At 38.8% G+C, this 14,116-nt stretch overlaps 1 protein-coding gene across 1 annotated transcript in view; it reads right to left on the minus strand.

Annotated features, from left to right (window-relative positions):
• Positions 1 to 14,116, minus strand: part of ttc7a (tetratricopeptide repeat domain 7A) — an 82,924-nt gene that overhangs the window by 68,372 nt on the left and 436 nt on the right. The window contains exons 2-3 of the mRNA XM_079842788.1: positions 8,615 to 8,798; positions 998 to 1,161 (exon numbers count right to left, since the gene is read on the minus strand). Coding sequence (XP_079698914.1) covers positions 998 to 1,161; positions 8,615 to 8,798 — 348 coding nt within the window. The remainder of the gene's footprint in view (positions 1 to 997; positions 1,162 to 8,614; positions 8,799 to 14,116) is intronic.

Raw genomic sequence — 14,116 nt, forward strand, 5'->3', positions numbered from 1 at the left:
ATAAAAATTCCGGGAAAAATTTGTTTACTTGGGACTTGGGTGCTGAACATGCTGATTGGTTGAGTTCATGCAGCATTTTGATTGGTTGACTCCACGCAGGAGTTTATTTCATACATAATTTTTAAATGTAAAAGTTGTTTGCTGTTCGACCGATTGACAGACAATTGGGTTCAGGCTTTATTAAGCTTACAGTATATGCGGAGGATGAAATCCAGCGGGAACTGGAAAGTCGCACGCAGTCCTATCTCACTGGACTAACTTGCCTAATCTTCACGGTACTTTAGACCGCGACGGAAATGCAGACAGCAACAGGTCTGGGGGAAAGAAGTTCTTGAGACAAATTGTTCTGGGTAATTTCGGTGGAAGCGCGGCTTAAGACAGCTTTGTGAACTGTCTTTATACATCGATGAACAATGATGACACCGCTGTTTTCTGCAGAGCTACTTTATAGCTGATTCGACTTCGTTTCATAACTGACAAATTTTGCAACATTGACACATTGCAACATTGAACTGAATTTAATTAACATCAACTGAATTGAGATGAAAAATGACACTATTGTCTTCAGTAGAGCTGCTTATAGCTGAATTGAACTCACTTCATAATTGATGAAATTTGCATCATTGATCGTTATTTTCCTGTTCATAACTGTGAATCTGCTTTGAAAAAAATCTGTATTTTATAAACCACTATATAAATAAAGGTGACTAGACTTGACTTGACATCCTCTAAAAATCAGCAACACCAGCTGATATAACAATTGCAAAAACGGAAAGGTGAAGTTTTAACAAAAACTGTAGCAGCCTTGTTTGCAGATACCTATCGGTTTGATATTTTGTTATCAACTGGAGTTCAATTAATAACGAATGTACTTTTAGTGGTTCACAAAACTGAACTGAATTCCCAAAAGTTCTATATCCATAAACCCTTTTTTCCTCTTTCTTAACTGATGATAGACTTGAAAAACAGAGAGACTTAGGTAGATGCTGTGCCAGACCTCCAAGAGTCCTCTGCAAAGGATGCCGTCAAGGTGAGCTTTGGCTCTGGCTAGTTTTGGCTGTGAATGTTCAGTCAGAGGCGTAGAATTCTTCAGCAGGGTCACGTTCTCCAGCAGACATTCTTCCAATAGAGCTTCAGCCAACAGCAGTGTCCTGTAATCATCTACAGACAGAGAGAAAATCTGGGCAAAGGTTGAAGAAGAAAGACTAGAACATAGGGGTGTGACGAGATCTTGTGCCACGAGATCTCGCAATATTAAAACATGACAATATTTTTTGTCGAGGTTAAAAACAGATTTGTGATATCAGCATGACAGAGTTGAGTTTTTTTGTGTAAAACCTTTTAAAGTGCTTGCATTATATTGTTCTGTCTTTTACTGCATACATTAATATTTAGAAAGTAGGACTGAAGTGACATTCACTAAAAGATGATTAGTGTAGGGTTGCCACGATTCCTCTGTAAACTTCAGGTTAAATTAAATACCGAAAGTGGTGCATTCCACGGACGAGAATCCTTGAACCGCATTATAAGATCATTTTCAAAGGCTGCACGATATACACGATCAAAAATAACATTATGACCACTCACAGGTGAAGTGAATAACACTGATTATCTCTACATCACGGCACCTGTTAGTGGGTGGGATATATTAGGCAGCAACCAGCAAGTGAACATTTTGTCCTCAAAGTTGATGTGTTAGAAGCAGAAAAAATGGGCAACCGTAAGAGCGAGTTTGACAAGAGCCAAAATGTGATGGATAGATGACTGGGTTAGAGCATCTCCAAAACTACAGATCTTGTTGGGTGGTCCTGGTCTGCAGTGGTCAGTATCTTATCAAAAGTGGTCCAAGGAAGGAACAGTGGTGAACCGGTGACAGGGTCATGGGCGGCCAAGGCTCATTGATGCACGTGGGGAACAAAGGCTGGCTCGTGTGGTCCGATCAAACAGACAAGCTACTGTAGCTCAAATGGTTCAAGAAGTTAATGCTGGTTCTTAAAGAAAGGTGTCAGATAACACAGTGCATCGCAGTTTGTTACGTATGGGGCTGCATAGTCAGGGTGCACATGCTGACCCCTGTCCACCGCCAAAAGCGCCAACAGTGGGCACGTGAGCATCAGTTCTGGACTACAGAGCAATGGAAGAAGGTAGCCTATTCCGATGAATCTCGTTTTCTTTTACATCACGTGGATGTCCGGGTGCATGTGCGTCGCTTACCTGGGAAACACATGGCACCAGGATGCACTATGGTAAGAAGGCAAGCCGGCAGAGGCAATGTTTTGGGCAATGTTCTTCTGGGAAACCTTGGGTCCAGCCATCCATGTTGATGCTACTTTGACATGTACCACCTACCTACGCATTGTAGCAAAACATGTACACCCTTTCATGGAAACGGTATTCCCTGGTGGTTGTGGCTTTATCAGCAGGATAATGCGCTCTGCCACAAAGCAAAAATGGTTCAGGAATGGTTTGAGGAGCACAACAATGAATTTGGGGTGTTGATTTGGCCTCCAAATTCCCCAGATCTCAATCCAGTCGAGCATCTGCTGCTAACATCTTGGTGCCAGATTCCACAGCACACCTTCAGGGGTCTAGTGGAGTACATGCCTTGATGGGAGGGCTGTTTTGGCAGCAAAAGGGGGGCCAACACAATATTGGGAAGGTGGTCATAATGTTATGCCTTGCCGATGTATTCAAACCATTTAAAGATCATAATAAAGCATCATATAGTGATATAATTTATAAACCTACACATGAGAATACATCGGTATGTTTCTAAATCATCGCAATTTCAAAATAAAAGTTTAAACCCTTCCGCTGTTTTGATGTCCACATGTTCTTGTTGAAGAAATTACAGTGGCTGGAGCATTTCTATAATAAACAAGTGGCCAAATATTCAATATTAGGATTTTATCTGCTGTAAAGTTTAACAAAAACAATCACCAGGTCGTTGGCGTCTTCTACAGGGATTTGTTGTAATACACAATATAGCCTACATAAGTTATAATTCATTACATTTATATAGCACTTTTCTGGATACTCAAAGCGCTTTACATGTGAATCTCCTCAACCACCACCAATGTGCAGCATCCACCTGGATGATGCGACGGCAGCCATACTGCGCCAGAACGCCCACCACAAACCAGCTGATTGGTGGAGAGGAGACGCAAAACAGAGTGATGAAGCCTATCAGTATATCGGTATATGGGGATTATTAGGAGGCCATGATGGACAGGTGCCAATGGGCAAATTTGGCCAGGATGCCGGGGTTAGACCCCTACTCTTTATTTTTCCCGAAGGACATCCTGGGATTTTTAATGACCACAGAGAGTCAGGACCTCGGTTTAACGTCTCATCCGAAGGACGGTGCTTGTTACAGTATAGTGTCCCCATCACTATACTGGGGTGTTAGGACCCACACAGACCACAGGGTGAGCACCCCCTGCTGGCCTCACTAACACCTCTACCAGCAGCTACCTAGTTTTCCCAGGAGGTCTCCCATCCAGGTACTGATAAGGCTCAGCCCTGCTTAGCTTCAGTGGGAAACCAGTCTTGGGCTAGGGAGATGTTTCCCTGTTGATTGTTTATAATATTTGTTTGTATATTACACTGAAAAAAAATGTTTTACTGCTTGTTCAAATTGCTTGATTAAAATGAGCTAAAGTCAAGTCAAGTCAAGTCAACTTTATTTATATAGCGCTTTTAACAATGTAGATTGTTTCAAAGCAGCTTTACAGTGTTAAACAGGAAAATAATGCAGCATAATTTTATTCAGCTGTATAGCCATTCTGGAAAAAACGCTGATGTCATCAGTTCATTTCAATTATCATACAGTGACAGTGTGGGCTTTAGATCAATAATTCGATCAGTAATTTAGTTTAAATGGTTAATTTAGTTTATTAATTAGATTTATTTCAATGTTTAGTTGAAAAATTGAGTGTCCCCAACTGAGCACGCCAAGCCAGAGGCAACAAAAGCAACACAATTGCTATAAATTTTGTCCTAACTTAATTTGATTGTGTTCAATCCACTTAAATATAAATCAATTTGAAGTTTACTTTATCCGTTTGAGTTGAGATAACATGAATGATTTGTGTTGCATTAACTGAAACTGGATGGGGCTTGTTAATTTCCAGCATGCTTTGCATATGGCTAAATTAAGAGAGAGTAAATCTTATTTTATTTGTACAAGTGTTATTTTATATATTTTGAGCAAGATGAAAAAGGGGGAGACTTGATTGTGTTTAATATTCAATTATGTTGGAATTATTAGAACAATTTAAATTAGAGTGGGTTACCATTGTGGAGAAGAATGGAGCATTTGCTTAGGCTGTAGACTAAAACAACTAATGGCATAATGGCTTTGCTGAAGGAGCTTTTAATGCTTAGCATTTAAGATGCTAACATGTGCTGTTACTATAACTATAAGTTTGTCAACTAGCAAGTACAGTACACTCTAAAAAGAAAAGATTCTATATGGCACCAAAAATTGTTCTTGGCTCGTAATCATAGGGGAACCTTTTTAAGTTCTATATAGCACCAATTTTGGTGCTTCAGTGGTTTTTCAGAGGTTCTTCAGAGGTGCTATATAGCACCTTAGTCAAAGAACCGGTGAAGACACTGAAGCACCAAAATTGGTGCTATATAGCACTAAAAAAGATTCCCCTATATGATTACGAGCCAAGAACCATTTTTGGTGCCATATAGAACCTTTTTTTTTAGAGTGTAGTATAATTCAGTTGTGTAACATCATAATATATGAAATTGAAGTGGATGAATGAATATATGAAATTGAATGCCTGAATCATGTCAGGGAGCCATATAAAATTCCCTTTGAGACTACTTAATTAAAGGGGTGGTAAAACACATTCTTTTGAAGGCTTGACTGTGTTTGTGGGGTGCACTGTAACATGTGTTCATGCTTCGTTTTAAAAAAAATTGCCTTATTTTTCATATATTTGACCTTTATTCTACACTGCTCTGTCCCTCCTTGGAAAACGGTCTGATGCTTTCCGGGTTGTATGAAGCCAGTCCCTCAAAAATACGCAGTGGGCTCAGATTGGTTAGCTGGCCCAGTGTGTTGTGATTCGCTAACCGCCTAGTGCACGTCGGAAACGTCACGCCCCTTACCGCCCGAATCAGACCCAGAACATTTGAGTGAAGATGATCGAGCAGAACCTGTTCAGTCCTCGAGAGTAAAGACTGCGGATCTATAATGATCGCTACTGAATGGCACTTTAACTTTTGTATTTTTAGAACGATTATAGCCAAATATCTGTCGCAAGAACTAACCCAAAACAAACACTAAGCACTGGCTTTAACTAGTAAGTTAGCCAAATCACACACAGAACCATGTTTAGCATGCCTGTAGATAAACAATACATAACAGCTCTAATCAAAGAATCATTTACACTAATGTCAGGTTCGCTGTTGAGATTTTAACGTTAGTGTTTGTAACGTTAGGTGTTCGTCGGATAACGTTAAGTATGAATGAGCATTTAACAGACTGGTTTGCAGAACAGCGCTGTCATCTGTTTACTTCCTTGCTACAACCTATTACAGGAAAACACATCGATGAAAAATAAATCAGACTTACAGGTTGTGGCCCGTGAACAGCTTCTGTTTGTAAATCCAGCTTTCAGGACAAGCCGTTGTGCATATCCTGTATTGAACTCGCGAAGTTTGTGGAAGATTGTGTTGTCCTCCGTGAAATATGCAGCGCGCGCGTCGTGCATCCACGCACCGGCAGTGTTTTTTTCACGCAGCTGACGTTGTGCAAATCTGGCATTGAAATCGCGAAGATGGTGGATGCAGGGAGCCCTGCGCGCGCCTGATTCCCCGCTGACTCAAACACACGTGCATTTAACATGCTGTATGTTAAACGCTCTGCAACGCACCCCCTTCCCAAGGAAGGCTGAACAGAGCAAGTACCCCAGACCTGCAATCCGGATGAAAATAACAGCGTTTCCTTGGCATCGCGGCAACAACACTCCAGCCTAACTATACCACAACAGCGCCGCGATACAAAATGGCCTCACCCCCCCTTATTTAATATTCTCGGAGGAGGGGTTTATGTAAATATTGAGCCTGTTGATGTCACCAACCCTGGAGGAATGTGTGTAGTCGCCTACTGGCCGTTTGCTGTAGTTCTTAGAAACTGATTTCTTTAAAAGCAAATATCTCCCTTTGCTTTAAACTTTGAACGTTGTAACTTTGCAGATGTTGTTTATGCTCAAGCAGCAACATTACACGTTAGCTAAAGTTAGAATAGTGAAATCGTGGTTTACCACCCCTTTAAATCACTTAAAATGTATTCATTCTATGATGTTGAAGTTACATTAACAAATTATGTTTGTTTAACTTAATTGATTCATGTGGGACCGATGTACACAATTAAATCATGTAAATCCAACACACTTTTTTTCAGTGTACATTATGTTTTTTTATAGTGTTGTTCAATAAAAACATAAAATGACTTGCTTTTTATACTTTAAATTCTGTATCGTCTCGTCTCGTGAGCTAAGTGTATCGTCACACCCTTACTAGAACATGCTTGATGTTTGCTGATTATGGTAGTGTATCTTCTTTGACTTAAGGGTAAACTCCTCACCAGCATCACATCTAGAACAGCATTTTTCTGAGAAATAACTTTTTTTCATTTTTCACCCAACATTGGACTTTATCGCAATAGAATGGCATTCACTGATAAACACGTCTAGATTTCATGCTAATCTACAGCTGCATTCTGATCAGGTTTAGAGCGTGTATGTTTTAGATTAAATGTACAGTCCTACCAGAAGGTGCTTCAAAAATATTCTCTTTGCCTTCATGCATATTTCGTATAAACACTGTGGATGAGGTGTTTCCTGTTTGGTTCAATCTCTCACTCCCCACTGAATCCAGACTTGTGTTATGTCAAGTTTGTGTATGACATTTTCCTTAACAAAATATGAAACTTCAGTATATCACTTTGTAAAGTAAACATAATACTATGTTCTGTGGCCACCTTTTACTGACTGAGTTTGCTTCCCCACAGGGAACTTGGTGTCTGAGTGTTTGCAGTGGCGAAACAAGACGTGCTGGGTCAGAGATCTGATTTGGACAGTGGTGGACACACCTCCTGGGAGCGGCATGTGTTAACTTCTAGATTACTGCTGTTGATTTAACAATGAACCTGGCAGTTTAAGCAGCATGTTTACCTTTTACCATGCTTACCTTTGTGAGGTAAAGAGTACTGTTTTTGTAAAAAAAATGTAGTAATAGTAATATTGTGAGTGAGATATTATTAGAATTTAAATAAACTGTTTCTATTTTAAAATATTTTTTCCAAATTTAATGTGTTCTTGTGATAGTGAAGCTGAATTTTCAGCATTATTACTCCAACTGTTCAAAAGAACAGTATTTTTTCTTTTTTGTAACATATTAATAACATAATGGTCTGACACTTTTGATCAGTTTAATGTGTCCTTGATGAATAAATGTATTAATTTCTTTCAAAAACAAAAATCTTGTTGACAGTATGCAAAAAGCAGCAACGTCAAATTACAGTAGGCGAACAATACCCTGATAATGAACCGCATCAACTGGTCTCTCTGAACACTCTGCTATCCCATAATGCCACAGGATCTGAGGAAACTGTTTGATTCAATAAATTGGAAGGAAATGTGACTCAGGCAGTTCTTTTCAAGTGCAAGTGGTACAGGTACCAACAAATTTGGTCTTATAATTAAGTTGTAGGTTACGTTTAAAGGGATGGTTCTCCCAAAAATGAAAATTCTGTCATAATTTACTCAACTTCAAGTTGTTCCAAACCTGTATGCATTTCTTTCTTCTGCTGAACACAAAATAGTATGGAAAATAAATACTACAGAAGTCAATGGGTCAACTGCCATCAACTGTTTGGTTACCCATGTTCTTCAAAATATTTTGTGTTCAGCAGAAGAAAGACATTCATAAAGGTTTGGAACAACTTGAGGGTGAGTACATGATGACAGAGATTTCGTTTTTTGAGTGAACTATAACAACTTTAACAACGCCAGCGTGAATTATTTCCATGGTTGTTGTTAGTACATCTAAGGTCAAAGGACAATGCCAACCAAAGTGTGTCTGGGAAAGTATCTATAGCCTGCTACTATACATTTACTGTACGTATAATATAATGGTGGAAATCAATACCCTAAAGTAAATGCATCTAGTGAGTTTCAACATTTGCACTTTCACTGACAGCCTATGTCAGTTATGTCACTGGTAATGGCCATTGAAAAATATAAAATAACAATACAGGGTTGGATGAGTGATGGTGAGTAAATTATGATACTATCCCTTTAAGTCAAGAAGCTTCTACCTGTATTAACTAAAGGGTGTGTGCATACATTTACATTTCTGATTCACATGAGTAACTCACTGTAAACACAGTCTCTCTTTGTAAAATTTAAAAGTGCACAAATGAAACCCAAAAACAGACAAAAGTGCATGTGAGTTTCTGTGACTGATATCAGAGCACACTGGTAAACATGGGCACAGTTTAACAGAAAGGTGCAAAGTTCATGCGGAACAAGACACACTCTTACACTCATCACTGCTGGCTCTTCTATTCTATTGTGGCACGCGCACTTACCATCGTCATGCAGGCGCGCAGCAGCGAGTTGCTCCACTAAAGACGGTATTTTATCCCACTGACACTCCGCACGGCAGCGCTCGACCTCCGCCTCTAAGCGGTACAGAGAGAAGGAGAGCCGCGATGACATCCCGCCTGCGTCTCTTTGACCGCGCTCCGCAGACACCAGAGGAGTGACTGCCGACTGTCAACGAGAAAACTCACTGAGCATGTGCAAACAAACATTAGAAGGCTTTGCCCATTTTAGTGACTGAAGAATATTGATTACCCCCGTTAATAATTCAATAAAAGTTTAAACATTATTCCTCTTTATTGTTGCATTTTTCGAGTTTTCCTTCAGTTGCACTTCGTGGTAAAACACATCCAAAGTTTTCACACAGCAAACTGTAAATACAGAAGAGGCGTTTTGTTTATTTGTATTGATAATGGTGAAAAATCAGCATTCTTGGAAGGCTAATTCAAACAGATTTGAGAACTATAGGTGTTGTAAATAAGATACAATAAAACTATGGGATTATTTGGCCATATATTCATGTTAGCCCTTTATGGTACAGCATTGTCATATGGCAACAATTAATACTCATTGCCTTGTTATTCAGAAAAAAATACAATAAATTGCACTATGGGAATAGCTGTTTAGAAGGTAGCTGCATGTTTTTAAGTCAAATGACATTTGAATGTCCCCCCAAAACGTTCTTTCCCCCTGTCACCCTCACACGACAGAAGACACCTGCTCCAGAAATTGCTAGATTAACCTCATTTCTAAACATCTCTTCGCAAGGGGGATTTTTTGCAGCATCTTTGATAAGTAAATTAGATATTAGAAATTAGAAATTAGACTTTGTCTAACATATTTTTACTGTAAATTGAGAAAATAGCTGTTTCCATATGGCAAAGCTGTATTACCACTATATAAAAGTTGCCATTTGGCAACGCTGTACATTATTATACATTATACAGTACATATACATTATTGTAGTAATGTATTTCCCCACTGGGATTCTTTATAGATAGCAGCATCAACAATATGATTGCAGTTATTTAGCTATTTATTTAAAGTGTTTATTGTAGTATAGCTGTGTTTATGTATAAGTAACAATTATTTCTTCTTTTCAGAAAATGAATACAGCAGTATTTTACAGAAAGGGCAATAGGAAGAGTGCTGAGTTAGCTCTTCCATGTAATGAGAGTGAGGATGAGCTAGCCGTACTATAGGGAATGATAGGGATTAAATAATAGGGATCTACTTATTTTTGGTTTCCATGTATATAAATCTATACATTTCTAAAAGAAAAGTGCATTTAAATAGAAAAGAAGATCATTTTACAGAAAAAAATACGTGTTTGACCATTTTCCATTATGGTACAGTGTTCCCTAAGTAAATTAGGTAAATTAATTGAAATCCCATCCTGAGCAGAGTTGTCAATAGACTACCTGCTCTTCCTCTCTCATCTCCATCACCTTCTCTCGTTCTTTTTCACTCAGTCTCCTTATCTTGCCCTGTATCTCTTCCCTTCCCAAAGCTTAGCTTTGATTGATAGTTTGCATTTTAGGGGAAACGGAAGCATGGTCGGTCAACTGATAGCCTATCAATGTTTTATGCATCATTGTCTTAGACAAGTGAATTTACTGAAGGCTATAGGCAAGCTTTGGGACATACCGTACTCTACTTTGTCATAATTGCGTCTTTAACGGACAGCTCTGTCGGTGCATCCTGTCACCGTTTAAACTGCCCTATGAATCCTCTTGTCACAGTTAAAATCCTCCACATTCAATTTAATTTAACCCTTGTGGACATTATTTATTTATTTTTTTTGGTTAATGGAAACTGCATACATTTATGGAACAAGTGTGTATTTTTATTACAATTTTGGCCTACTATTTCACCCCTATTTTCTTTAATCTATTTTACACTGTAACACAAAATTGTTACATTCTGGTTAAGGACAATTGTCCCTATTGAAACCCATTGAAAAAAAAAATTAATTTACCAGATGGTGTCATTTTCTCAGGTTTGGCCTATAAAGCAAATACTCGCTTTATTCCTGTTTTCTGTTTCTGCATATTATAGAGCCAATTGGATAAATTATGCAGCTATAATTGTATGGGTGTGTGCGTGTAATATTTGAGACTGCAAATCACAAATCCAGCCACTGTATGTACCAGTGGAGCTTTGCTGGCATCTAATGGGGAAAATTTGGTACACTGCGCCAAAAAAAAAAATCTTACTGAAAGCTATTTTTTAAGATATCAACCTCAAATTTGGAACACAACTTATTTAGATTTATGGCTTTGATTTTCTTGCAGTTTTAGAGTTCAGCATGTTTCATAAAATACAATAATCTGCCAAGGGTCTTCTTTAAAATGAGACCCAACCAAGTCTGTGCTCCCAAGCTTCACATTTTTATGACAGTTTTTTGACACTGACATTTTTGTCCTCTAAGGATCTCATAGTAACTTTTTTAAATTGACGCACAAGGGTAAATTTATCGGAGAGTGATCTGGGAGCCCTTCCCAGCTCTGCAGCGCCCCACAATATAAGTATGAGGTGAAAAATGGAACTGCAGCCATTGAGAGTCATTGGTGCAAATTTCTGACTTATTTTCAGGTTATCTCATGTAAACCTCGCTCCTACGAAGCCCCTAAAGGGACATGGTGAAGGAAAAAATATGAAATGGGGAATTTGTCAATGTTTTCGCGTTCTCTTGAAAATGTTTTGCATTCCCTCCAGAAACTTTGCGTTCCCGCCAAGCGGCAACCTCCTGCAGTTTCTCTTGAAGCCAATACGAAAGTGACTTAAACTGCAATTCCAGAAGGGAGCAAAATCTCATTGAGCCCCATGTTAAAATGCCCAACTTTACAGCAGAAAAACACAAGTTTACAGCCTGGTACAAATTGTGGTTTTGGTCTATACGGCTAATTTTGCCCTTCATGACAACTGTGAGGGGGGTGAATTTTTTTTATAACTCATTTGTTTATATTACATAAAGCTTTTAAAGTCCTGCATAATTAAGGGCGTGGCCACTTTGAGTGACAGGTGGATAGCCATTTATCTGCTGTCTGATAGTCACCTCAGCTCCACCCACGTCCCGCCTCTTTGCCCATTTTCTATTATCCGGGAGTGACAAGCGATGACGCGCTGACAAGATGGCAATGGCCAGCTCGTCCCTACTTTGCGCTTTAAAACGGCTCTTCAGAATCCTATGGGTGACGTCACGGACACTACATCCATATATTTTTACAGTCTATGGTACTAACGTATGTCAAACATCATTAGAGCGCCATCCTCAGGCTGAATAATGCAAGAACACTAGAATTCTGCAAAAAGTGTGTGGTGTTCAGCGATTAGAATATAGGCCTATAGCTTACAAAAAGACAGAGAATCTGCCCTATACATAAATTTATGGACAGGAGCTGCTACTGTTCAGATGAACACAAACAGAGATTTTAGAAAAATAATCCTTCTCTGTGAGTTCATATAGGCCAATGCAAGTGTGTGGGACATTTAATGTTGACGCATTAAAAACTACACAAAGCGAACACAACAGTAATCCATACGACCCCGGTTGATGAATCAGTGCCTTCTAAAGCAAAATGGCTAGTCTAGCTGGTCTCGGTCTTAGTCATTATTTGGTTCGAGCTGCTAACAAACCACTATGCCGCTGAACCACCTTATGGATAATAATGGATAGTTCATCCAAAAAATAAAATAATTGACTAACCCTCATGTTATAGCAAGACTGTGAGACTTTCTTTCTTCTGCAGAACACAAAGGATGATATTTTGAAGAATGTTGGCATGCTTGCCGCTATAGGGTTTTGAAGCCCCCTGGATAGTTTACTGCCTCAAAATCGTGTTCCATTCATGGACCCACATTTCCAGGGTTCTCAGAAGCAGAAGTCATCATAGTTGGGTAAACTTAAGGTGAACAGGAGATGACAGCAAATACAATTTATGCATTACCATTTGCTCCAATAATAAAAGGAAAAACTAACTGGTTTTCTGTAATTAAAAATCCATAGGCTATTACAATATTTATTATTATTATTTATTTTATTTATTTTTCAAAAAATGAAAATATCAAAAACTTTACAAGATTTGCGATGTCGATAACTGTGGAAATGCATTATCACTGTTGGTGAAAAGGGTCCACTGTATGGATCAAAACACTGAGACATTCTTAAAATATCAGTCAACAATTGGAACGATATGAGGGTAAATTATGGAAGAATTTTCATTTTGGGGTGAACTAACCCTTTAACCTGGTATGACCAACTGGCAGATGATATAAGAACCATCTTGTACCACAATGTTCTAAATTACATTTACCATGATCAAACAGATCATACAGACTTAAAAAGAAAGAAGACACAATAAAGTAATGTTTTCTGACAGTGTAATAATAGCCTTTGTGCATATAAAGACAGCAAACAACATTTACCGGGCCGCAACATCATGTGGGTCTTTCTCAAGCAAAGCCTTGTCCTTGACAACTATGTCCTATTTCCTTGAAATCCTTTCACTGCTAGATGACTAAATCTATTTAACTGATTAAATCTTGTTAACTATTTGCAGGGCTTGTTGTAATTGAATTAGGCCTATAAGATCAAGAGAGGGAGCTGCTTTCATCATATAGTCTGGAATATATTTGGCTGCGTCCAAAAGCGCATACTCTCTTGAGTAGGTACTTATTTTGAATAAGTAACTACTTCACGACTTCTAAAAAAAGTATGTTCTAGTGTGTGTGTGTGTGTGTGTGTGTGTGTGTGTGTGTGTGTGTGTGTGTGTGTGTGTGTGTGTGCTATGAATGTAATCCAGGCGTACTATGTTTGCCATGTTGTCATTATCATGTGACCTACATCAGCATCAGTCGCTTCATAACATTCACAAATCCTCTCCCATTGGCTCATGGGATAGTAAAGTGTCCATCATATATGCACACTTCAGAATATCGCTGGAGGTACTTTTTACCTACTCCTGTGTATTCGGACATACTTATTTTGAAGGGAAGGGAAACGTGTGCATTCAGATGCAGCCAAAGTCATGAGTGTTTTTAGATGAAAATACTTAGTGATTTGATGCAAAGCACCTGCCACAGAATGCAAATACCAACAAAATGAGACGCCTTTCCTCACCCCTACGAGACAGTGGCGCCATCTAGCGGGAGACTTAAAATACACTGTTCTTGACAGCTTTGAGTAAGCGTGTACATCCACTTTCTGCTTGGATTGGAGGGCAATTATGCTGGTGTACTCCTGAACGTCGACAAATTCACCTTTAGCAGATATATTTACAACTTTTTAGTTGAAAGCATATCTCTTCGGGGAAATCCATGGGGAAAACATATCAGAAATGACCGGCGTCAGCACACTGAGCAAAATGATTGACAGACGAAGAGCGTTTCTGAATGGCTGGCTTTTTTTCCACGTTTGTTTTGTTTTTACAGAGCCTGAAGAAACAGCTGTGATTTGTGATATGTATTGTGAAATGATTAAGTGATAT

The sequence above is a fragment of the Gobio gobio genome (genome assembly GCF_949357685.1).
Source record: "Gobio gobio genome assembly, chromosome: 18".
NCBI lineage: Eukaryota > Metazoa > Chordata > Actinopteri > Cypriniformes > Gobionidae > Gobio > Gobio gobio.